The 24,580-nt window shown below is 37.5% G+C and overlaps 1 protein-coding gene across 1 annotated transcript in view; it reads left to right on the top strand.

The window, feature by feature from the left end:
* The window catches only part of pard3bb (par-3 family cell polarity regulator beta b), a 332,881-nt gene that overhangs the window by 236,192 nt on the left and 72,109 nt on the right, over window positions 1-24,580 (top strand). Inside the window, 2 exon segments of the mRNA XM_081368961.1 lie at window positions 10,908-11,024; window positions 13,314-13,595. Coding sequence (XP_081225087.1) covers window positions 10,908-11,024; window positions 13,314-13,595 — 399 coding nt within the window.

Here is a 24,580-nt window from a genome sequence, read left to right as displayed (position 1 = left end):
CCAAAAAATGAAAATTATCATTATTTACCTTGTCATTCCAAACCTGTATGTCTTTGTTACAATTTGATTACAATAAAAGCATACTCCAAAAATTGAGAAAAGCACCTGAAAGGGTTCATATTGGTTCATATTTACCAATGCCAAGACTGTCACAGTGTTGTTATTAGGGTTGAACCAATACCACTTTTTCCAGAATGAGTCCGATACCAATACGTTCATTTTTGGTACTCGCCAATACTGATTTCCAGTACCTGTATTTTCATTGAGTTTATAATTTTTGACTCATTGCGACTCATATTAGTCAGCTTAATTTGTTTGGCAAATAGATTTACTTAAGGTTTTTTTTTGCGCTTAATTATGCCTGTTAAAATGTAATGTACAAGCTTCTGTTACTTTCACTGTTCATTCTTTTGCTCTGTTGTATGTTATCTTTCATTTAATAGTGCAGCGCATATTTAGAGCTGACCCAGTAGCGCTCAACGATTTTTCTACTGGCCCAGTTGGATCCTAGTGAAATTCTCTATTCCAGTCGTGTAAATTATTTGAGTAAATGTAATTAGTTGCTGTACTTAAGTATCTTTTTGGCTAGTTACTAGTTTGGCTGAGTATTAGCAACTGTTACTCTATACTCGACTATGTATTTGAATAAGTACAGTATATACTCTTTACTCCAATACATCTGTGTTCTGTAATGCAATAACTTGTTACATTTTGCATGGCACCTCACTTTTTCTGCAGCAGTTTATTTTTGCTACAAAAGTAGTAGTTTCATCATCTACAGGGCATTTAAGGTATCTTCCCAAATCTCAACAAACCTCACAAATCAACTGTTTCTTGTTTTTCATTGGCATGTCTCTTAGGTGTTAAGGTCCATCCTTGAGCCTACAGAGAGTATGAGCAAAATAATTAAAATCAGATAGGCTACTTTAAGACTTCAACTCCCTTATTATTGAAATTGGTGACTTGTATTTTCGCTGTAAAGAGTCATTTTCGCTGTAAGGTATCTGTACTTTTACTCAAGTATGGTTTTCAGGCACTCTTTACACCTCTGCTCAATTCCAATTTTGTTACTACAGCAAAACTACTAACCTAACTGATATAAATTTAAAACGTCATTAAAGATAAGTAAACAATCAGTACTAAAATTAGAACCAGTAATCAAAAGGGCTGGCGTCTTGATGCATCGATTTTAAATATGTGGATGAGATTTAAGATGGTGAAATGCAAGAATTTTGGTAAATAACGCCCTAAACTTTAGTCTTTTCTTCTTCTTCTTCTTCAAAAAAAAAAAAACTATTGTTTGATTTCAGAAGAATTGGAAAATAGTTTTTTGGACTTTTTTGGGTGCTTGACAGCCCCTGATCACTGCATGTTTTGTTGTATGGAAAAGAACTGCGTACAAATTCTACTAAACATCTCCTTTTGTTTTCCATGTACTGTACTGTATTAAAAAAATCAAATGTGTTTGCAACACAAAGGTGGGTAAATAATGACTTTGGGGTGATTTTTGGGTGAACCGTTCCATTAACTGTTAGTCCTCGCTAAAATCCTACACTAAAAAAAATATTTTCGAAGTTATACACAAAACAAAGATTATTGGAGAATGTTTTACAATAAAATACTGTCGCAGTATTTCCACTTCAAAACTGTGTTTAATTCAACGTGTTACTTGCCGTTTCTTTGTAATTGTTTGTAAAATATTCTGTACTAGCCATTTCTGAGTGAAAATTGTTTCTATGCACCATTTTTTTTTTTTTCAGTGCCTACCCTTACGCTGTACCCCGTTAGCAGTGCTTCCTTGGCCATAGATCACTCTGAAACATTTCCAACAGTGATTATCCCTTTCACTTGTAGTTCTGGGCTTAATCAGTGTCTGGGAAAGTGGCCTTTAGAGTTTTACCCTGCAGCATTTTGAGCTTTTTCATGTTTCTCTTGCTGTCTTTGTCTTTCCTTTTTGGATTGATGTGAACTGCCTCTCACCCCACATACCATCATATTCAGATCACACACAGACATGCCCCGTGGGTCCCCTTTTATCAGTACATTGAAGCATTGCGAGTGTGTGTTTGAGGTCATTGTGTTTATCTGCATGTGTGTTTATTTTCAGTTTTGTGTACTGCAGATGTTTGAATCTCAACCCCTTCCTCTTTACGCTTCATTTGAAGCGCTTTCCATTCATCTGGGTTATCTTTAAATAAACCTTTCTGTATATTTGTGGTGTGTGTGTCTGTGTTGCTGTGCATAAGTGTTAAAGATGGTCAGAGTGAGAAACTGTTAAAGCACCTTTTTCACTAACCCCATCTCTTCTGAAGAAAAGATTAAATCCCAGACTTTTCTTTTCCCGCAGCCCTCAGGGAAACGTTATCCAGAGAGGATACAGATTTGCCTACAGCGCTTTGAGAGAGAGAGAGAGAGAGAGAGAGAGAGAGAGAGAGAGAGAGAGAGAGAGAGAGAGAGTCCTAGCAAAGAGAACCAGAAGGGGAGTGAATTAACAGGCAAACGTGAGAGAAAGACGCTGTATTTTTTACTCTACGAGCAGGTAGTTTAATTAGACATGGAGGAAAGGAATGTTTGGCACAGGGAGAGAGAGAGAGAACCGTGATGTATTTCTTGGTAATGATCAGCACAGTTTGGCTTCTCCGCAGGCCTTCACCCCCTGTAGAGTTTACTGCCGCGTGATGAATTTAACACCGTGGAACAATCAGCATCTCTTGACTTCTCTGTTAGGCAATTTTACACTCAATTTTGATAAACTATCAGTGTACTAAATCACTTTAACGATGCACCAATTGGCGTAGATTGTTAGGATAATATTTAGCGCCACGCTTTAATAAAAACATCTCTGTCTGCCATTTCCAGGGTTCTTCCAGAGCCCTGAAACATACCTAGATATTCCCAGAATGCACTGGGTCTTTAAAATTTCATTTCCTTTTATCTTTCAGTTAAGATTAAAACCATTGTTTTATTCATGTTCTGTAATGTTTGATGTTCTTTCTTATATTTGTGCTGATTATGATCAAGGACGTTTTAAACTGATTGTTATAGGATTTTTTTTTATTTTTTTTTTTTAGCTCCGAATCAGCATATTAGAATGATTTCTCAAGGATCACGTGACACTGAAAACTGGAGTAATGATGCTAAAAATTCAGCATACTTTATATACAGAATACATTATATTTACAAATATATTCAAACAGAATACAGTAATTGTAATAATATTTATCAATAGTAATATTTTGACAGTATTTTTGATCAATTAATTCCAAATTGTGTCAGTTGTGTATGTGCATCATCACGTTTTGCTATATATAAATGCAGAACGAGTGCATATATCATAATGGTGCTGTACTTTTTAGCGACAGTGGATGGAGCAATTATTTGCGATTGTTTTGTTGTACAGTATTTGAATTGCTGACATATTTGTTCTTCATTTATGTAATGGCCACTTCTACAAACTGCATTCATTAAAATTTGAATATAAAAAAAAAAAAAATGAAATAAAAGAAGAAATTTGCCGGGGTTTTTTTCCTCCACTGTGACTTCATAATCGTTAGTAGTAATTTGGCATGCCACATCTGTCTTTCTCTTGTGCTCTGACCACTCCCCCTCTAAGAACTGTGCCTGGTTAACTGACAGGCTGTGTTTGAAGCATCTCTGAACAGCTGAAGATAGTGCCAGGGTCTCTTATGACAGCCTAATTATTGCCTTTATTTATCCATGTGCTGGTTTGGGCTCAGCTGGGCTCCTCATTTGATAGCAGCCGCTGTGCCCTTTAGCTTAGAGTCAGAGATCCTGTTAAAAGACATGTCTGTCTCTGATGCATCCACTTATACAGTAGTTGAAGAAAATCATCATGAAGCCTTCAGGTCGTTCATATTCTCCAAATGACGAGCTCCATTCTGATTGCCTGGCTTCATGTAAGGTAGCCCCTTTCTAAAGTTAGAATTAATGGGAATTAATTTGGGGAATGTGAAGTGAAGAATCAAGGTGGAAGTAAATTGATGTTAGGAGTATTTTTCATTGTGAATGTTGACTGTACAGTAGGCTATAGGTTTGTGTAAACACTTTGTCCTGGTTTCACAGACAGGGCTTATATTAAGACATTAGGATTAGGACATTTAAGTAGCTTTTAGAAGAAGAAGCTTTAAGAAGCCTTAGAAGAAAAAGGAAACGTTACTGGTTTGGATCTTAAGATTTTAAGATATGTCAATTGCTTTCAGTCAAAACTCAAACATGCATTTTAGTCTGGAACTAGGCTTAAGCCTTGTCTGTGAAACTGGGGGTTTGTGTTTTTGAGAAATAGCTAGAAAGCTTGCCAGAATTTCCTGCTTGTTTATACGGTTTGAGGCTACCGGCATTAGAATTCCCCGCAATTCTTTGTGGCAGCATATGAATTATAATAAATGATAATATAATGATACTGTTCAAAAAGTTTGGGGTCAGTACATTTTTATTTTTTTTATTTTTGAAGGAAGTCTCTTATGCTCATCATATTTAAAGGGATAGTTCACTTTGAAATTAAATTTTGGTATGTTTTAGCTTACCTCAAGGGCATCCAAGATGTACAGTAGGTGTCTCTTTTTCCGCAGTAGTTTCAATTTTGATATTTTTAGGTCAAACCGTTCTTGTCTGTCAGTGGTATAATGCAGGTCTATGGTCACTGTCTCAAAGAGCATGCACAGAGTCCAAATTAAACAATTCCCCATCGTAAGTACACATTGATGGCCTAAGACACGGAACGAGCGGTTTGTGTGAGAAAACGAACAGTATTTATATCGTTTTTACCTCTTATACACAGCCACGTCCAAGTGATCTGAGGGCGCGAGCGCATCCTGGTGTGTGACGTGTGCGCAGACTGGTGCATAGATATATACACTAGATGTCACCTTATCTACGGCAGTTCATTGGAACGAATGTCTTTAAGGTGACATGTATATCTCTATGCACCAGTCTACACGTCACACACCAGGATGCGCGCGCGCCCTCAGATCACTTGGACGTGGCTGTGTATAAGAGGTAAAAACGATATAAATACTGTTCGTTTTCTCACACAAACCGCTCGTTTCGTGTCTTAGGCCATCAATGTGTTCATACAATGGGGAATTGTTTAATTTGGACGATGGGGAATTGTTTTAATTTGGACTCTGTGCATGCTCTTTGAGACAGTGACCATAGACCTGCATTATACGACTGACAGACAAGAACGGTTTGACCTAAAAATATCAAAATTGAAACTACTGCGGAAAAAAAGACACCTACATCTTGGATGCCCTTGAGGTAAGCTAAAACATACCAAAATTTAATTTCAAAGTGAACTATCCCTTTAATAAAATAAAAAAAATCAAACATCGTAAAGCAACTCTTTAATACAATTTAAAACAAAATGTATTTGTATATATTGTTAAATGTAAATTATTCCAGAGATATTGAATTTTCAGCATCATTACTCCAGTCTTCAGTGTCACATGATTCTTCAGAAATCATTGTTATGATGATTTGGTGCACACACACAAAAAAAAATATTCTTTGCTGAATAGAAAGTTCAAAATAACAACATTTATTTGAAATAGAAATATTTTGTATCTTTCCTGTCACTTTTGATCAATTGAATGCATCATTGCTGAATAAAAGTATTAATTTTTCAAAAAACAAAATTTTATTGACCCCAAAGTTTTGTGTAAACACCTAATGCATATCTTTAATAGCACTAATGCTAAAAAGCATTGTCTTTGTTGACAATGTATTTTATTTATTTATTTTACATCCGAACATGTTACATTGTAATTATAAGAATTATAAGTAGGAGCAGAACAGTCTGCGATGTGGACCAGGTTTAAGGCAGATAGTCAAAAGTCTGGATAAGTCTGTAGTATTATAAATAAATAGCTATGCATGTCACTGTGTGCAAACATCTTTACTTCATAATATAAATGTCTGGATATCAAACAAATTGTCTTTTACGATTTTAATCAAGTCTTTGATTTGTTCATCCGTGATATAATTTCATGGCCTCATCCAACAATTGTCAATTTTCGGAGTGTCCATGGTCAATGCTCTCAAGATTTGTTGTTTTATTGCCATGAATTATTCACATGCATTGTATTGATAAATGTTGTGTCAGAATGCATTAGCAGCAAGTTACGTGTTAATGTGAGTGAGTTTTACCATTTAGGTCTCATAGGGCCTGATCTTAATGAGGCAGCAGAATGGATGTGCAGGAAGCGCATGCCAAAGCACTAACATTAAATAGCTGCAGTCTAATAAGATAAATACAGTAATTAAGTTATGAGAGTGCTGCATCCACACACAAATACACAGCCAGAGGACATACAGGAAGGGTGTGTGATAGAGAGAGAGAAACAGTGGGATGGATTGTCCTTTCTCATCTGTTCATTCAGATTTAGCATAATGCACTCCTGTATTTACAAGGCTTCTTTACTGGAATACCCTCAAATACCTCAGGCAATACAGTTGGTTTCTTCCTGTTTTTACGGAATAAATTGCAGTATAAACTGTAAACTTTAAAGCCAATCCATTGGATATCAGAGTGGGGAGGCTGTTTTGAAACTGCAAACATAGTTCAACTATAGTCTAGCTATTCTTTTAAAATGTGCTTTCATTACATGCTAGCACAAACGAATATGTAGGCTATCCAGTTATATAGTAATGCTAATTTAATCAGAACCAAGAGTTATTGAGAAAATGAAAGTTTTTGTATGAACAACCAATCTCAATTAGGATGACGGTATTAAACTTGAACAGGTACTTTTACCTTAAAATTGATAAAGCTAGAAATCCCTAATTTATGTAATGTAAAGTGAACAAAATAATGAACTGCAGCAGTCAGCTAAACATTTCACTAAAAGTTCTGAAAAGTATCACAGGGACTCAAATTGGTATATCTTTTTTTTTTATGTTCGCTTGAATCAATCTGACTTTTTAAATCAGTTCACTAGAATGAATCTGACTATTTGATTTAGTTCACTAAAATGAATGTGCCGTTTTATATCAGTTTAATGGAATGAATATGACTTTTTGAATCGGTTCACTAGAATAATTCTGACTATTTAAATTAGTTCACTACAGTAAATTTGCTATTTTAAACCAGTTTTAAAGGTGTTATGAACTGCATTGTTTTATTGTTGTATAATGTTTCCTGTGGTGCACTTAATGTTGATATGATTTTTACATAAAAATTGACATAATTTAGAAATAAAAGGCATTTTTGCTACCCTGATTTTAGCCCTCTGATTTGATCGCTCTTTTTGAAGGGGCGTGTCTGTGTGAGACTTCAGTGTAAACGGCCACTGCTGTGATTGGCTAACAGCTTTGCAAATGAAAAGTATCATGTGTAACTCTCTCGAAAACTTGTATTACGTTTTAACCATTTCAGCTCTCAAGGTAAACTAATCGTGAAAAGTGTTGATTAAAGCATTATGTTTAGATCTATAGCATTATATTTAGGTTGCGGCATGAAAGGTTGCAGTGATGAGCATGTAGACGATCACAGACATGTTGAGCGCATGAATGCAGTGATCTCATCAACTCGATTTCTGCACACTAACGAATGCTTTCATCATAACTAACAGTGCAAACACGATGTAAATAAGAAATTTGTTGATTATGACCAAAGAAGACAAAAGGGACTTTGTTAGTCCTGTAAGTGGAGTGCTGTAAGAAGATGTATAAGGGACGAGTATGTGTAAATGTATGTCTAAATAGACAATGGAAAATCTATTCTGCACTTAAGCTACATTAGTCAGCACTGATTACACTGAAGAACTATATGTGTCTGTTTGAGGCTGTCTCCTGTTGTCTCACATGTCTGGGGTCACCAAGAGTTGTGTGTCTTACTCTCCACTGAGAGATGTGCGTGTGTGTTAGTTTGTGTTAGTGTGGCCTGTTGAACCCTACATTATGGGGACTAAATGTTCCATGTGCCATGTTATGGCAATATTCACAATCCATGTCCTTGTGGGGACATTTTTTGGTCCCCGTGGGGACATTTTTTGGTCCCCATGAGGAAAAAAGCTTATAAATCATACTAAGTGATGTTTTTTGAAAATGTAAAAATGCAGAAAGGGTTAGTGTAAGGGGATATAATATACAGTTTGTACAGTGTAAAAATCATTATGTCTATGGAAAGTCCCCATAAAACATTCAGTGTGTGCGTGTGTGCGTTATTATGTGGTTCTCAAAACATCATCTCTTATCTGATGTAGGTTATGTAACCAAATCAAGTTAAAGCAATATGAATGGCCAACTAAATTATCATTGGCCCTCAATTATGAAACATGAGCTGAGTGAATTTCTGTTCATAAATATTTCCTAATATCTTAATATTTGTACAGTCCAATATACAGTTTCATGGCCAGTAAGAAATATGTATGCCCGTAAATGTTCTCAATTCCCGAACTTTTGGTTAGGATGGCAGAAAGTTAATCGTTATTCCCTAGTTTGTCTGGGAAAACCGTCTTCTCCTGGCAGTGTCAGTCAGTAAGTTGGCTACATAGCATTTGTTGTTTGGAATTTGTTTGAAAACAAGAGGAAAGGTTGGAGCGCTGACGGGCTGTGAATCATCCACCCTGCTTGAGCGCTGAGTAATGGGTGTAGACGGAGTGAAAAAGGGAAATGTTCTGGACAGACCTGTTGACTAGATGAGGCTTGGATGACTGAGCTGCAGGCTAGTGTGAATCACCTATGTATTTTGCTATTCCTTTCGTTTTATTCACTCTGTGACCTCTGGAAATTCCCCCAACATCTGAACACAGTCCTGCTGTGTTAGTGTTAAACTCTAGTTTTTGAGGGCATTGAATTAAATGACTCAAAGGTTCTGTGGAGTGAGAGATACAAGGCGATTGAAATAGGCTTTACCCGTTTTAGTTTTTCCATTTGTTCTTTTTCCCCCATCAATTATTTTATTATTTTCTTTATTCATTCATTTATTTGTTCATTCATTGTTTCCATAATTGATTTGCTTATTATTTGGTTTCATGCGTTCATTGTTATCTTCTTTGGTACATTACTTCATTCCTTTGTTCATTCATCCATTTCTTCATTCATTCATTGATACTTCATTTGTTTGTTCACTCATTTATGATTTATACATTTGTTCAGTCCTTCCTTCATTAGTTTGTTCTGTCATTCATTTGTTTGATAGTTTGATTGTTATTTGGTTTCTTGATTAATTTAGTGTTTCCTTATTGGTTTGTTATTTAGAAAATTAGTTCATTCATTTGCTTATTCATTTGCTCCCTAATTGAACTGTTTAGTTAATTTGTTCAGTGATTCCTCCATGTTTGGTTGTTTGTTTTTGTTTGTTGTTCCATTCGTTTCAACTTTTTTTGTTCGTTCGTTCATTGATTCATCATTCATTGGTGCCTTCCTGTCTTATTTATTCGTCCGTGTGGTTTTTTTTAGATATCAATATACTGTATGAAATATCTTTGCATTATATAGCCTGCTGTATCATATTTGATTCACAAATTTCTAAAGCCTCTACATGATCAACATGATCAAAAGCTTGGCTGAAAAACTTGTTACATGCCTTTTGTCATCCGATATATAGTTTATACTTTTAGAGAGTGAAATGCCGTTTAGTATAATTGTTATACAGGTCATGGTTATACGTGTCTTTTTGCTGTGAAATCTTTGCAGTTTTATAAAGTAAACTTGAGAATACATTGTATGCTGTTATTAATATTTCAAGATGAACACTTACTGGACTGAAGCAACTTATGTTTATTCATACTGTACATATTTATTTTGAAAGAAAAAACGTGTTAAAATGTATCAAATATGAAACATCAGGCTTTTAGAGGAATATTTATTTGTACATCTAATTGTATTGCATTTGCAGTGTGTACATATTTTGACCCCCACAATAAAAACTACAAAACAAAGCATTTAAATACCATCTTAGATGGTATTCTTGAGATATAGTATATAGTTTTATGATTTTATAGATATTCTTTTTGTCCATATAAACATCAGCAACTGCAAGTATTCTGCAAGTAACATCAAGTATTCAAGTATTATTCCTAAAATTCCCCAAGTATGAGCTCTATATTCTCCTATATCATATAATATATATATATATATATATATATATATATATATATATATATATATAGTATAAATATATAGTATAAATATTACTATTAGGTTATCCATATATATTATTATTATTATTACAGTACATGTTTTTATCTTTATTTTTCTCCGTAGCTCAGAGCCTGTGTTTGTTTAAGTGATATCATGGCGTATATAATTGCTTCCTGCAGTGCTTAGTAGGACTCTTGTCAAGCTCATATGCTCCCTCAATATTGCTGAATGTATTGCAAAGATGTTCACATTATGATCATTGTGTGCAGATGTGTGAGATTCAAGATAATTTAAATCAGATCACATCATTGTGTTTGAGTGTGCGGCGGATGTGAGTTGCTAAAGGACACTGGTGTGATTTCCTCTGACAGTGTGTGTGTATGTGCTTTGATGTGTCCCGGTGTGTGTAGCTGGAGGCCACGGCCTCTGCTCGCTGTGACATTGATACACTGCGCTGAAGCTGCTCGGCTGGGCGACAGTGGGTTTGAGACACAGGCACACATGAGAAATGACCTTCTATGAGCAAAGAACATGGAGACGGGTGCAGGACTCAATCACTGGTGCAGAAATGATGCATGTTAACAGAACATCTCTACTGACACGCTCTGGCCCCTACAGCAGTTTAGAAACTCCCCAGAGTACACACATACACACACACACACCCCCATATACTGTATACTAGATAGTAGCTGATTTCCTAGATAAACGTAATTTGCAAACAGTGATCATGCAGTGATGTCTTTCTATGCCCCCTTTCTCTCTCTCTCTCTCTCTCTCTCTCTCTCTCTCTCTCTCTCTCTCAGATTTGGAAAGAAAAAGGAAGAAAAGAACAAGACAGAGACAAAAATGAATGCACAGAAGCAGACGTCAGAAATTCTGAGTGAAGAAGAATTGGAGAGGATGAAGGAAGAGAGAGAAAGGTAGGACTGATGTCATTACACCCTCACACCACATGAATCACTACACTAAAAACCGTGTCTTGTATCCTAACCGAGATGGAACCTCATACTGTCAGTGAATGATTTCAAACACTCTACATTCGTGGCAACTCGTACAAATCGATCTCCTCACGCAAACGCATAAGAGATTTTTTGTTTCTCTAAAACATTTGAAAAATCTTACCGATCTTTTTTTATTGATTATTTAAATGATTCATTGCCTCGTTGTATTATGGGATAGCCTTCTCAGAAAACATTAAGTGATTCTTTTTTTGATAAATTTGACTTAAAGAATCAATCTTTTAAGGTGTTGGTAATTATGCTACCTACCTTTTGGAACAGCCTTTGTGATTTGACCACGACCATGATGCCTAAATTGCTACATACTTAGGCGTCCCTGACTGTGCAGATTGTCCTGATGCAGTTTTATAGGGATTCAGGCCTAGATCCCATGAGCTACCTAACAGAAACAGTGGCAAGTAATGTCCTCTGGGAGTAAAAGAAATTCAGGAGGAGTCAAGGCTCAAAGGAGGACGACTTTTCATAAGAGACTCAAGAGCACATCACCTGAAACACATTGCACAATTGAAAAAAATATTGACATAACATCTGGGGGAAAAAAAGAGCTGATTGACTTATATTCTTAACCAAAAACATCTGTTGAAAAAGTAATTCTGATATTATGTAATCTTTTAGTGATGAATTATTGTGACTAATGACTTTGTGATGCTTCTCAGCTTGCTGTTTAAACAAGTATTAATACACTCAATAAATAGTACATTTGTTAATAATAATCACAATTAACAATTTGTTTAATAATATGGTTCATTAGCCAAACTGAAGACTGTTTGCAGTTGCCAAGAAATGTAATACATGAATGTACATCCTGCTAAAATGTATAGCTTAAGTGCACTACTTGGATTGAAGCTGTTGCCAAATGCATGAATATGAGTAAATTAAATTGATCATTGTCCCAGGCTATCAATTCCCTACATAGTTTCTTAATAATATAATAATTACTCAAACCAATCCGGTCATTATCACAAAACAAATAAGTGATTTTTACTGTGTCTTGAATCATTTTAAGTGATTCAAGACACTTAAAATGTCCCGTTCATCCTGTCAGAGTTTATTTTGTGTTATTCCATGGTCTGGGTGAATACTCGATTCTGATTGGCTGCAAAGTGATAGAGGACACCTAGTAAATAAACCGTCAGGCGTAACCAAGGAAACCAAGTTATTGTTTGTAAAAACTTTAGATTTCGATTGTAAAACTAATTAAAATATAAAGTAATGTTTTAAAAATGTGTTATTTGGCAAGTGACCACGGTATAAGTGGGTTAATGCCCTTCGAGGTGTCCATTGTCAGGTATTAATGGACTTCGGTGGAGGCAACCCGTCGTCCATTAATACCTGACAATGGACACCTCGTCGGGCATTAACCCTTACATAACGACCGGATGATGATTATATAAAAATCTCACTGATGTAAAGATAGCAGTCATTAATGCTGAAGTTAACAGAATAGAGTTTGGTTTCAGTTTATGGGATGAGTTGATCAGTAAGTTACTGGCTGAAGAAGATTCAGATGTAATCTGGGAAGAAAGTTAAGTGCCGAGTGTGAAGAAAGGTATACTTTGTTATTGTCGTATGACTCACTGTATGACGCACAGGTTTATTTCTCTTTATTTTTCGTCCCTTTCCATCTCATTCACTCTGACAGCTTTTTGTGGTCCATTATTGAGATGACACACAGCACTAGATTCCTCGTCCTCTCTCTATCTCTGTCTCTCGGTGTGTCATGTATATTCTGCCAAAAGACAGGAGAAAAGGATATATTTAGCTGAGATGCAGGGATGTTTTTGCAGTCATTATTTTGTGTGGTGTTTGCCGAGGCTTATTTGGACTTGGAAACGTGTGAAGTGCGAGCTGGAGCCGTGCTGTTCTCCTCCATATGCTCCAGAGTGGCATTTGTTCAGAGAGAGACTTTATTGACTGAGCCTGTTGAAGCTCCTGAGAGAGACAGAAAAGGAAAGCGGGAGAGGGAAAATCAGCTGGATGTGTCCGAAAGGTTTTTCTTGACCTTTCCAGTTGATTGTATTTTTGGAGCGGTACTTGAAAGTGTAAATACGATTCAAGTTCAAGTGCTTTCAGTTGCGCTCTCATTGAATTGAAATTTTAGATCACATTTCCCCTCCCAGACTAAAAAGACACCTCAAAATAGTAATTACTAATGCAAGATAGGTTAACATCAGCTTTTCTTTGTTAAAGAATTGAGGCTAAGCACCAGGAGTTGAGGGAACGGCAGGTTCGGGACCGGTTCTCCCCACCTGACGTGGAGGATGATGACCTGGACCCCAACTACGCCCGCATCAACAACTTCAGGGGGCGCGTATCACCTTCCCAGCCGCTATACGGGAACCGCAGCCCCTCCCCGCAGAGACCCCCGCCCCCAGTGTCCCACAGCAGAGAGCCGTCCACAGAAGACCCTCTGGACGGCCTGTATGCCAAAGTCAACAAACAACGAAGCCCTCCACCTACTGCTGCAGACAGGTATGCATATACATACATCCTTGCTGAAAAAACCTGCTCAAGCCAGCCTAAGTGCATTCAGTGAGTGGATTTCTTCGGGATTGTGTTGATTGCTGAAGGATTAAAGTAAAGTTAAATTGTAAAGTCTTTTATATTTTTCTCAGTCCTCATCTGTTTACTGAGTGTCTGTACTGCAGCTCTTAAAGAAAAGTGTCATTGTTCAGCTGTCAGTTCAGTGTTGATTCAGTTCCGTTTTAAAGATCATTAATTATTTAATTAGTTCATTTCATCTATAAAAGCAGTTCTGAGGAAAACAGTGAGTAGAATTACCTGAGTATGTGCGTCTCTCAACAGTGTTCGGCTGCAGCGTCTCTGCTGTCCAAAAACAGCGCCGTCATTACCTCGCTAGTGAGATATGTCATGTAGCTTTTAAGTTGTTAAACTATTTTACTGATAAAATCGTCAGAGCAGCGCTGACAACACGTTTCTTTGCGAGTGTGTGTCCGTACTGTGTGTGTGTATGTGTTTGAGTGGGAGAGAGAGCAGGAGAAAAGAGTATGTGCTTTCTGTACATAATAAAACATAATTTTGTTGCAAAAAACAGAGAAACAATTTGTTGTTTTTTCTTATTGTTTACTATATTTATTTGTTCAGTCAGTGTCGTTGTGGGTTTTGGTTCTTTTGCTGTTATAGTCTGTAAGGACCTTTGAAATAACTGAAATCATTTGGCGAAGTGATATGGAACTGTAATGCGGTCAAGACCTGCCTGGAACTACTTTAGCCGTGCATTTCCCTGAAAATAATTGCACGCCTTAGAATGTTCGTCAACCAATCAGATTCAAGCAATAAGTAATAAATAACCACGTTGTAATGTCTATATCCAGTGAGTGAAATACACTTCTGTTCAATTGTTTGGAGTCAGCAATTTTTTTTTTTTCAGCAGGATACACTTAATTAAAAAAAGAGTGAATACAAAATTCAATACTTGAAATTCATTTACTCATTCTGCGTATCAACAAAAAAAGATTTCATGCCAAGATACTAACAATCTTATTGTTATAAAAATAATAATACTTGTTTTTAACGATTTTAAATTGGATGCGTCAAGTTTGAAGCTGTTGTATAATATCTGATAGACAGACACCTGTGATGTCTGTCATTTGAATGCTATATTAATACAGCAAGTTGCTCGGCAACCGTAAAGAACCCATATGCCTAATAACACACTTTAATAACAGGTTCTTCCTCGCCTTGACTTGTAATTCTCATAACCTTAAGACATAGAGTCACAGCTGTAAGCCCAGAGTAGCTGCTCTAATATTGATTCTCTCATTCCTGTTGGACACACGAGCTAAGTCTCCAGCTCTGTCACGGCCATGCTGCACTTCTACTCTTTTGATTGAGAGTCAGAAATATATCAATATATCTATGTTTCATTGGCCTCCACCTATGGTGAAATAATGCATAAGCCTTGGAATTTTGATCAAGTGCATTTTAAAATGAATCGCACAAATGACTTACGTTGTCACTGACAAATACAAGTGAAAACTTCTAATGCACAATGCAAAAGTAACTGGCATGTTCCTGTACATTATGTATATCTGAATGTCTTGGTCCCATTGTCCCTGGGGCTATTTCTGAGTGGATATTTGAGTCACTAGGAGATTCGTTTAAAACAGGAATGTCTCAGTATGAGAGGTCAGTTGTTGGTCAGATACAGTAGTTGGCTGAAGATGATGTCATAAGGAAACTTGTTACTTTGAATTAAGGGAAGGATGTATGCCACATGGAGACAAAGGTGTAGTAGCTATTAGGGGTCGAATAACATTTATGTGATTAAAGTCGAGTTGACGTTGACTAGTCGCTGATGACCTCTGAACCTCGAGCTGATAACATAACAGCTTATTTTTATCTTTGGGTCGTTATATTCCTCACAGATTTCTGATCATTATAAATCAAATGCAGATAATGTAGCACAGTAAAGATTACATTTATATGAATGCATTAGTGAGAGAGCATTTGCGTGTGAATTAAATCTACCTGGCGTCTCTCTACTAATAGTGAAGCTGTGGGATTTAGTTACTAAGAAATATATGCTAGTACTTTTCAGTTTCTAAGCTATTTTGTTGATAAATCACACTGTTATATGGTAGGATGCGCTTTTACGCATCTACTGAAAGAGTACTGGATCTCCTGATCAGAACACATGCAAAGAAGATGCAAAAATTAGCGATCTCATATGTAATCATATGCAGATATAAAATAACGTAATCATCAACATTAAACAGCCTATAAATCAAAACTGCCTAATGTTACTGAATGAAATGTTGACCCATGATAAGTTACAGGACTGGGCAAGCATTAGGGGTGTTGATGGACTTGATCTACTCCATCTGTGTTTTGATCATCGTTCTGAATCCGATCCAGATGTATTCTTTGACATAAACATGGTTTGCTCAGCTTTTTGCTCAAAATGTTGCTTTATGAAACTTACCCACATTCAAGTGTTGTTTAAAAAAAAATGCATGAAGCTATAATAAAACTATATGGGTCCTATTTTAACGATCTGAAACGCAAGTGTCAAAGCGCAAAGCGCAAGTAACTTTGTGGGCGGGTCTTGGCGCTGTTGCTATTTTCCCGGCGGGATAAATGACTCTTGCGCCAGGCGCAAATCTAAAATGGGTTGGTCTGAAGCAGCTTCATTATTCATAGGTGTGGTTTGGGCGTAACGTGAAACAAAGTAAATATGGTCAATTTTGATTTCATGTGGACTTTTAAGCCTCATGGCATAGCATTAAAGTCGACTAGTCAACCAATCTATGCAACCACACATTGTCTGACTCTGTGGCCGGGTGTCTCCTACAGCCTCAGTTTTTGATCAATAATCTGGTTAATTTCCCCGCCGTTATCTTTTCGCACTCTGCCTGGCGGCGTGAGTTTGAATAGCGCTGCATATTAATTTCTGCCCTGCATAAGGGGAGTATTTTGAGTGAATTCACGCTGATATGCGGCTGATGGGTAAATTGAGGACGTGAATGAGAAGAGCATCAGTGACTCTGGAGTCAGCGTGAGCACGCTCTCATGTCATTTGAAGAGTTTGTTAAACGGGAGAGTTGCTCTGTTGTATGGCCTGTGTCTGATCTAAAAGCATCCTCTGAGAGTCATTAAAGCGGCTCAGTTATTTAGACGGACAGGCAGTTTAACACGCAGCCTGCTGCCCACCGCTGTCATAAAAAGTGTCTCTCAATATGTGTAGTGGCTTATACTGTATGGTCAGTGGTGAAGTGCAATAGGATTCTCTGTGTCTATTTTATTATATTTTTTTACCTTATGAATTGTTTAAAGTTGACATGACATGTATCACACATGTGATAGTGTTTTCTTCTCTTTTGTGATGTATATCTTAGTGAAACAAGAAAGAAAAAGAAAAAATGTAGGGCGGGACTTGATTTTGACCATACGGAAATGATTGGATTGTTGGATGGTTGTCGTTTGCTATTGGTTTGCTGTTTTTGTTATGTCATGAGAGGGACAGGTTGTCCCGTCCTCGCGACAGAAATCAGAGAAGAGGAAGGGGAAGTTATTTTGATTAAAGATTATGAGGGACGCAAAAATTTGATGTCATGGTGACATGTCATGGTGACATGGCATGTCCACTTATAATAAAATACAAAGTACTTTTTTTAAAGCTTCTCATGACCATTTTTACCTTCTTTTGACCCTTCAAGTTCACCCAGAACTGGAAATATAGTCATTGTTACTCGTGTCAGTCCAAACCATTTCTTCTGCAGACCTTTTATGTCCATACAATGAAAGTCAATGGTGTCCAAAACAACATACAACTCATTGTATGGAGAAAAAAACTCTAACAATATTATTTTTTATGATTCACAGTAGAAATAAAGTCTTACAAGTTTTGAACTACATAAGGGTGAGTAAAAGAAAACTTTGTTCACAAAGACTTAGCAGTCAAGTTGCTGTAAATTACATTGATATGCAAATGTATGCAGTGTTAATGACCTGTTTTTGCGACTTTGTTTCCTTACATGGCCTTGACAGACTGTGGAGGGTGTTTTACTTTGAAGTATGTCTGCGTAGTACATTATATCATATCATATTTCAGTTATTTAATAAATAAAACTGATTGTCCTGCTAGAATCGTGTTGGTGTAAAAGATTGTGTGTATGATGTTCATAAAATGATTCCTTTTTTGTTTCACTTCTTTCAGTGCAGTTACCTAAAGCACAAATTTAACCTGTGAACTGATTTAGTCTCTCGGAAGGCAAGGCCAGAGCACAGCACTACTTACTTACTAGTAAATCTTTCAGACAAAATTATACTTGATGTAGACGTTTTTAAGCTGAGGTTTAAATCAGGAAAATTTCTTAAGCTACAGTCCTCTACATTAGTGTTTCCTGGGTCCACTCCATAATGACAAAAGCAATTAAAATTGGCTTTGGCAATTAAATAAAACTAAGCTACTCTCCAGTAGCATTAACCTATTAAGGAACTGCATAGTGCATGGTTTAAAGGAGAACTTGGTAACTTTTTTAACTTAATAAAACTGTCTAGAAATCATTTGGATGGTTAAACAACCTGTTCTGGTGATATTGGTGACTTTCCCCGCTCCCCCCAGCGTTCCCAGGCGGAAAACCAACCTTGCAACTTGGGGACTACCGTCGCGGCAAGATAGAAATTGGAAGTCTCGTGAGAAACGAGAACAAGCACGTAACACGAATTGCTTTACGGCAATTCGACATAAACACACGCATGTATGATGTATTACAAGATTACCCACCTCGGTAGACATAGCTCCGCACGATACAGTTGGCTTTCTCCGATCAAAACAAACGCACATGAGCAGCGGTAGAGAGGGGGAGGAGGCCGCCGCAAGTGAGTTTTTTACGACCGTGTTGTGAAATAAACACCCCCCCACAGCTGTAGGGGGAGCTCGTGGGGAAAACATGCGACAACAAAAGGAAAAATCAGCGAAGAAGTGACTAGAGTTCACTAGACGTGCAACACAGATGCGCTACGCTTAAACACTATGTGAAAAGACTCGAGGTCCAGAGAGAAGGAAATGAAAAGTGGAATAAAGTCATTATTTTTGTTTGTTTTTGCGCACAAAAAGTATTCTCGTCGCTTTATAAACATAAGATTGAGCCACTGGAGTCACTTGGACTATATTACCGATGTCTTTAATACATTTTCTGGGCCAGCAAGTTAAGGTGTCCATAAGCCTGTGGAGGAGTGATCCAGCTCTCAGATTTCATCAAAAATATCTTAATTTGTGTTCCGAAGATGAACGAAAGTCTTACGGGGTTGGAACAACATGAGGGTGAGTAATTACTGACAGAATTTTCATTTTTGGGTGAACTAACCCTTTAAGGGTCAATAACATGTAAGAGTGTGCATTAATAAAAAATAAATAAATATTTTAAAAATCTATTTAAAAGCACATCTGCCAGGTTGTTGAAAATGGACTCTTTGTATTCATGTTGGATTCATTTGGTTTTGAAAAGTTTCATAAAGGTGATGATACACGGGGCAGCTTTTTTGAGCAATGTTGCCGGGCAATGTTGCTTGGGCTCTTTCCCATTGTGAATGGGCAACAAACTTCTATCTGGATACTTTAGATCGGTCGTGGGCCCTGTGTCTCACCTGGTTGCCTGTTGACGGCAACATTGCCCTTTAACATTGCTTAAAAAGTTGCCCAGTGTATCATCACCTTAAAATTACCACATGACTCTGATTTTGCGGACACAAAATTTTACAATATTAATGAGTGAAGCAGTTTTGTTGAAATATATGTTTGTTTGTTTTTCTAAGAAAGGATAATAAAAGTATGTCAAACTTTATCTTAATTATGATATCAGGACAGTTGTATCATTCTGACATTTTTAACTTTATGCCCCAAAATATATCAAAATTAATTTTAATTTAGAAACCAAAAGCATTATTTTTTGCAAAAGAAGTGTTTTAAAGTTATTGTATTCATTTATTAATTATTTTGAATAAATGAATACAAACACTACAATACAAAAGTTTGGGGTCTGTCATTTATTTTTTTATTTTTTGTGAAGACATTTATAATTTTACTGAAGATTTAAAATGTTCTACACAAATAAGAAGCAGCACATCTGTTTGAAACAGAGCATCAAATCAGCATATTATAATTATTTCTGAAGGATTATGTGACACTAAAGACGAGAATGATGCTGAAAATTCAGCTTTGTCATCATAGGAATACATTTATTTTATTTAAATAATTGCAAGACATAAATCTCATAACATCTAAACAGCCAATACCAAAGACATTTGTTTCCTTCTCTCAGTTCTTTCTCTCCTCTGAGCGCTCTGGAGAGGTGGAGGCAGGCAGGTGAAGGACGTGGGGAATGTGGTGAGAGAAAAGAGTGAGGGGCTCTTGAGGTTCTCCTTATGAGAGAGAAGGGAGCAGGAGCTATTTGGCATTGGCTGTGAGAAGAAGGGTCCGCAGCGAGCTGCTCCTTCAGCCCACCACACTCGACACGGAAAGTTACTATAACAACCAGACTCTCCAGAGCTCTGCTCCGCTCCAATTAAAAAATAATCATTGTTCCCTCCAGATATAGAGGAAAGGGGGAGACAGGTGACTCGCTTATCTGCACAGGGGCGACTGAGTTCTATAGAGACCAACGGAGAGCTGGAGATTGGCGACCTTTGCTTCCACATCTCCAAAAAACACTTTTATAGACAAACATATGAGGATAAAGTGGGGAATCGGTTTGATAAGAGGAAGAAAGGGTCTACAAGGTTGCCAGCTCTCCAGTCGACACTCTATCTCGCCGTTTGAATGGCGTGTCCTGGATGTGCTTGAGAACAATAGCCCCCACACTGCACTAAGCAAACAGTCCTCCAATCCTCAATGTAACCCCGCCAGGGTCAGTCCAAAACACGGTGCAAATCCATCAAGAGCTACTCCGCAGGTTACCAATGTCTACTTACATCCCCCATCAGCAGCCATTGTGCCCAGATACCTCACTGAAAAATTTGGGCCAAAAAAAAACAAAAACCACACACTGTTAAGCCCGGGACACAACAAGCCGACAGACAGCCGTCGGGCAGTTTTTGTGCGTTGGCCGGTTAAGTTTTTCTCAGTGTGTTCCGCACCGTCGGCAGAAATTGGTCCTTTTTTTAGGCCGATTCGACATGTTGATTCGGCGTTGGGCCATCGGTGAAGGAGGGAACTCTTGATTGGCTGTTCAGCCTAGTGAATAAATCAGTGCACGAGAATAATTGCAAAACAGCGAGCAAAGTCAAAACGGTACAGATAGAAGGCTGTTCTAATGTTATGTCATCTTACCTGAGTGTTCCTTGGTGAATATTTCAACATTAACAACGAGCAGAGTGGAATAAAGAAAGTGTTTAGCAGGATTAATATTCAAAACGGTAGCCACGCACTGCTTTGTTTATGGTTTGTGTATCTGCAACCTGCAACGTCTGTTTCCCCTTTTGAATGACGAATATAGATGATTATATCTGCAGAAATAGACAGCTGTCTCATTTACACGCAGGCGCAGAACACACATTCTAGCTGACAGACGGCCGCGGTTCTCTCGGTGTGTTTAAGTGCAGCTTTTTCCCCCGACTAAGGCGACAGCGCAGTCGGCTTTCATCAGCGCTAGTTCTTTGGCGTCGGTTTGGTGCGTCCCGGGCTTTAGGGCTCTTTCCCCTCCCTATCGCCACATGTACCCTCCACCTCCTCCTTCCCTGCTTTCTTGGGGCCTGGAGCACAGCCTCACCATCAAAATAATTATAGAAATCACTAGATGGAGAAAGAAAAGCTTTTAGTGTTGGTTGTGTGAGTGCTGGAGTGCTTTTCTGCCCGTTAATTAATCAGCCATTCTGCTGAGCTGAATGAGAGCTGCAGGCGCGTTCGGCTGCTTTTAAAGAGTGCCAGCCCGCTCCCTTAAGTGTCTCCCCGTATCTGCGAACCCTTCCCTGTCCTGACACCGCTTCTCTGTCTCTTTTATTCACCATCTCTCTCTCAATGAGGGTTTAATGTGTTTTCAATGTGTCTGAAAGAAATGTAGGTAACTGTGTTAGAAAAGGCCAAATTGACAACTAACTAATGATGAATTGTTCTTTAGATTAAAAAAATGGACTTAATATTTTATTGAAATATACAAACATATGTATATACATGTATATGTATATATATGATATATATGACTGCAGGTCTAGCTGTCAACCATTTTCCCCACCAAAACTGTTCACACAGTTGATGGACCCCATTGACTTCCATAGTATTTTTTTTTTCCTACTATGGAAGTCAATGGAGTCCATCAACTGTTTGGTTACCGACATTTTTCAAAATATCTTCTTTTGTGTTCAGCAGAAAAAAGATATTCATACCGGTTTGAAACAACTTGAGGGTGAATAAATGATGACAGAATTTTCATTTTTGGGCGAACTATCCCTTTAAGCCTAGTCCCAGACTAAAATACATGTTTGAGCTGTGTTAACTGAAAGCAACTTGCACTGACATAAGAAGTTCAGTCCAGCTAACCATTACGAAAGGTTTTATTTTATTTTATTTTTTAATGTACCAAAGATTTGCACATTCTCTGATGGCAACGTTTTTTGCTAAAAAAGTTGAATACCTGAATGAATTGATCAGCATTCAAAGAAGTAAAGCTGGTTTAGCCTCCAAAAAAAAAAAAAAAAAAAACACACACTATATAACAAGTTCATTGAGGGTCATTGTTCGTTCTGAAATCTTTTTGTGCAGTTTTTTTTTTTTTTTTTTGTGTGTGTGTGCCCTAAAGTTCAGACTCCATGTGAATAGTCGTTGAAAGACTGAGAATAAAAGCGTATAGAGGAAGTTTCTTCTGGTTTGTGGGTTCTCTGGGTCCTTATGATTCATCTGGCCTAATCTGGAGAACCGGACAAGTGCTACTCATGCGTTCCGCCCCTGATCTTTTCTCTTCCTCTCAATGCACTTCCCTCATTCTATTTTCCCCTTTTTCATTCTGCATTTCCTCCACTCATATTTGTTCAAGAACTTCCTGCCTGTCACTCATTGAAGACAAGCAATTCCACATCTCTCTCCCATTGAAGCACATTGGAGAAAAAAAGCATGAACACTCAAACGCGCACGTGTGTGCGCTCGCACAAAGCATTCACTTAGCGGTTTCTTCTAGATGCATCTTGTAGCTTAGCAACAAGTCATGCCACTGCATACTGTGCCGTTCTGTTTTTAGAAACAGGAGGATGTGAAAGCTTATTTCTAAAAAGCAGAAATCACAGATTGGTTTAAATTATATTCACCTCATTATTCCATCTCAGCTTGATTGAACTGAAAGGGAAATGCTTTATTTTCTTTCTTTTTTAGACCTTTTTCGGAGGTGCACAATTTTAGAATCGAGGGTTGAGGATAGAAGACTTGATTACCGTCTTACTGTTAGACACAGATTTGCCTACCCAGAATGCACTCTGCCTGCAGTACAAAGGCTTAGCCGGTGTGACTGGTGTTTTAATGAAACAGTCCAGGCACAAATTGAGCTTCACCTGCGAACGAGAGGACGCGGGAGGGGTCGGAGAACATTGATGGCCTGTCTAAATAATGTTACACCAGCCAAAATACTTCTAATTATTTCCTCAATTGCAGATGGCATGTAAAAAGTGCCGTCACTTCTGCTTAGGGAGCCCGGGAGCCGGCCTGTCATTGCGGGCTATCTTTTGTTGTCAAATTTCATTTCTGAAAATGTCCACCAATTAGACCGCCGAAGCCCGCCGCAAAATTACTCGAGGAGAGAGTTGTGGGAAATTGATAGGTTTGGTCCTTTCCTCTCCTCGTCCAAACATGGATATGTCCTTTACAGCATCGGCAGCCTCGTGGTCCTGTTCACAATTGCTCGTCTTTCTTGCCGAGCGATGCGGGTCATGTTTCATAAGCAGGTTGGGGAAATAAGAGTGGACTTTCTTTCATCTGATGCAAATGATTGAATTATTCCATGTGACACTAACAGATTTAATGCTGATTTGTTGGATAGTTTAGGGCCGGGATGCTGATTGGTCAACACAGTGTTCCAGCTGTGCAAAAATAAATGCTAAGTAGCTAAACACCTGTTAATCAATCTACTCTTTATATGTCTGCACTACATCCTATTGAATCAAAATGAAACACGGCCCATTTTACTTGGTAATTTGATTTCCGTGGATTCAACAACAATGGCGCTACAGAGAAAGTGACAAGGTAGCCTTTAACAAATTAACTCTATGTATGACAACATTTAAGAAGCACTCTGTAGAACATGGCTGTTCTACACTTCAGTTAATTAAGATCAAAGCTTATTATTGCAAAAATATATGTTGTGTGGGGATGTTTGAAGTGACGTTTTATAGAGACCAAACTAGGATAATTTTGTAGTTGTATTAAGCATTTTTTTTTATTGTCACTCAGTCACTCTCATGGTGATCTTAACTGTATGTGTGGCATATAAATCTCACTCTGCTCTGAAGCTTGTTTCCGCCACATAATAAAATGTTTAATAAAAAGAAAATAAAAAAAAGTGTATCACACAATTCTAACTTTTTCTTACAATTGTGAGTTTACATCTCAGAATAGAGTCAGAATTGTGTGATATTAAGTCGCAATTACAAGTTATAAAGTCAGAATTGTCAGATATAAACCCACAATTCTGAGGAAAATAAGTCATTTATCCTTAGGATTGGACTTTATAACCCACAATTGCGAGTTTATATTTCACAATTGCGAGAAAAAAAAGCCAAAATTGCGAGGTATAAAGTCGCTATTGCGTGTTATAAAGTCAGAATTGCGAGATATAACCTGTAAAATGTAAACCCGCAATTGTGAGATAAAAAGTCCCAATTATATTTTAAAATGTTTTATTCTGTGGAGGAAACAAGCCTCCATATATTTCTGCCTGTTTGAGGAGGAAAAAATGCCAAATGTTGTGTTAGTTATAGTTCCAACCTGTCACTCAAAACAGTTGCACTTACAG

Source organism: Scardinius erythrophthalmus (genome assembly GCF_964197995.2).
Source record: "Scardinius erythrophthalmus genome assembly, chromosome: 6".
In the NCBI taxonomy this organism is placed as follows: Eukaryota; Metazoa; Chordata; class Actinopteri; order Cypriniformes; family Leuciscidae; genus Scardinius; species Scardinius erythrophthalmus.
This window is presented reverse-complemented; position numbering and strand designations above follow the sequence as displayed.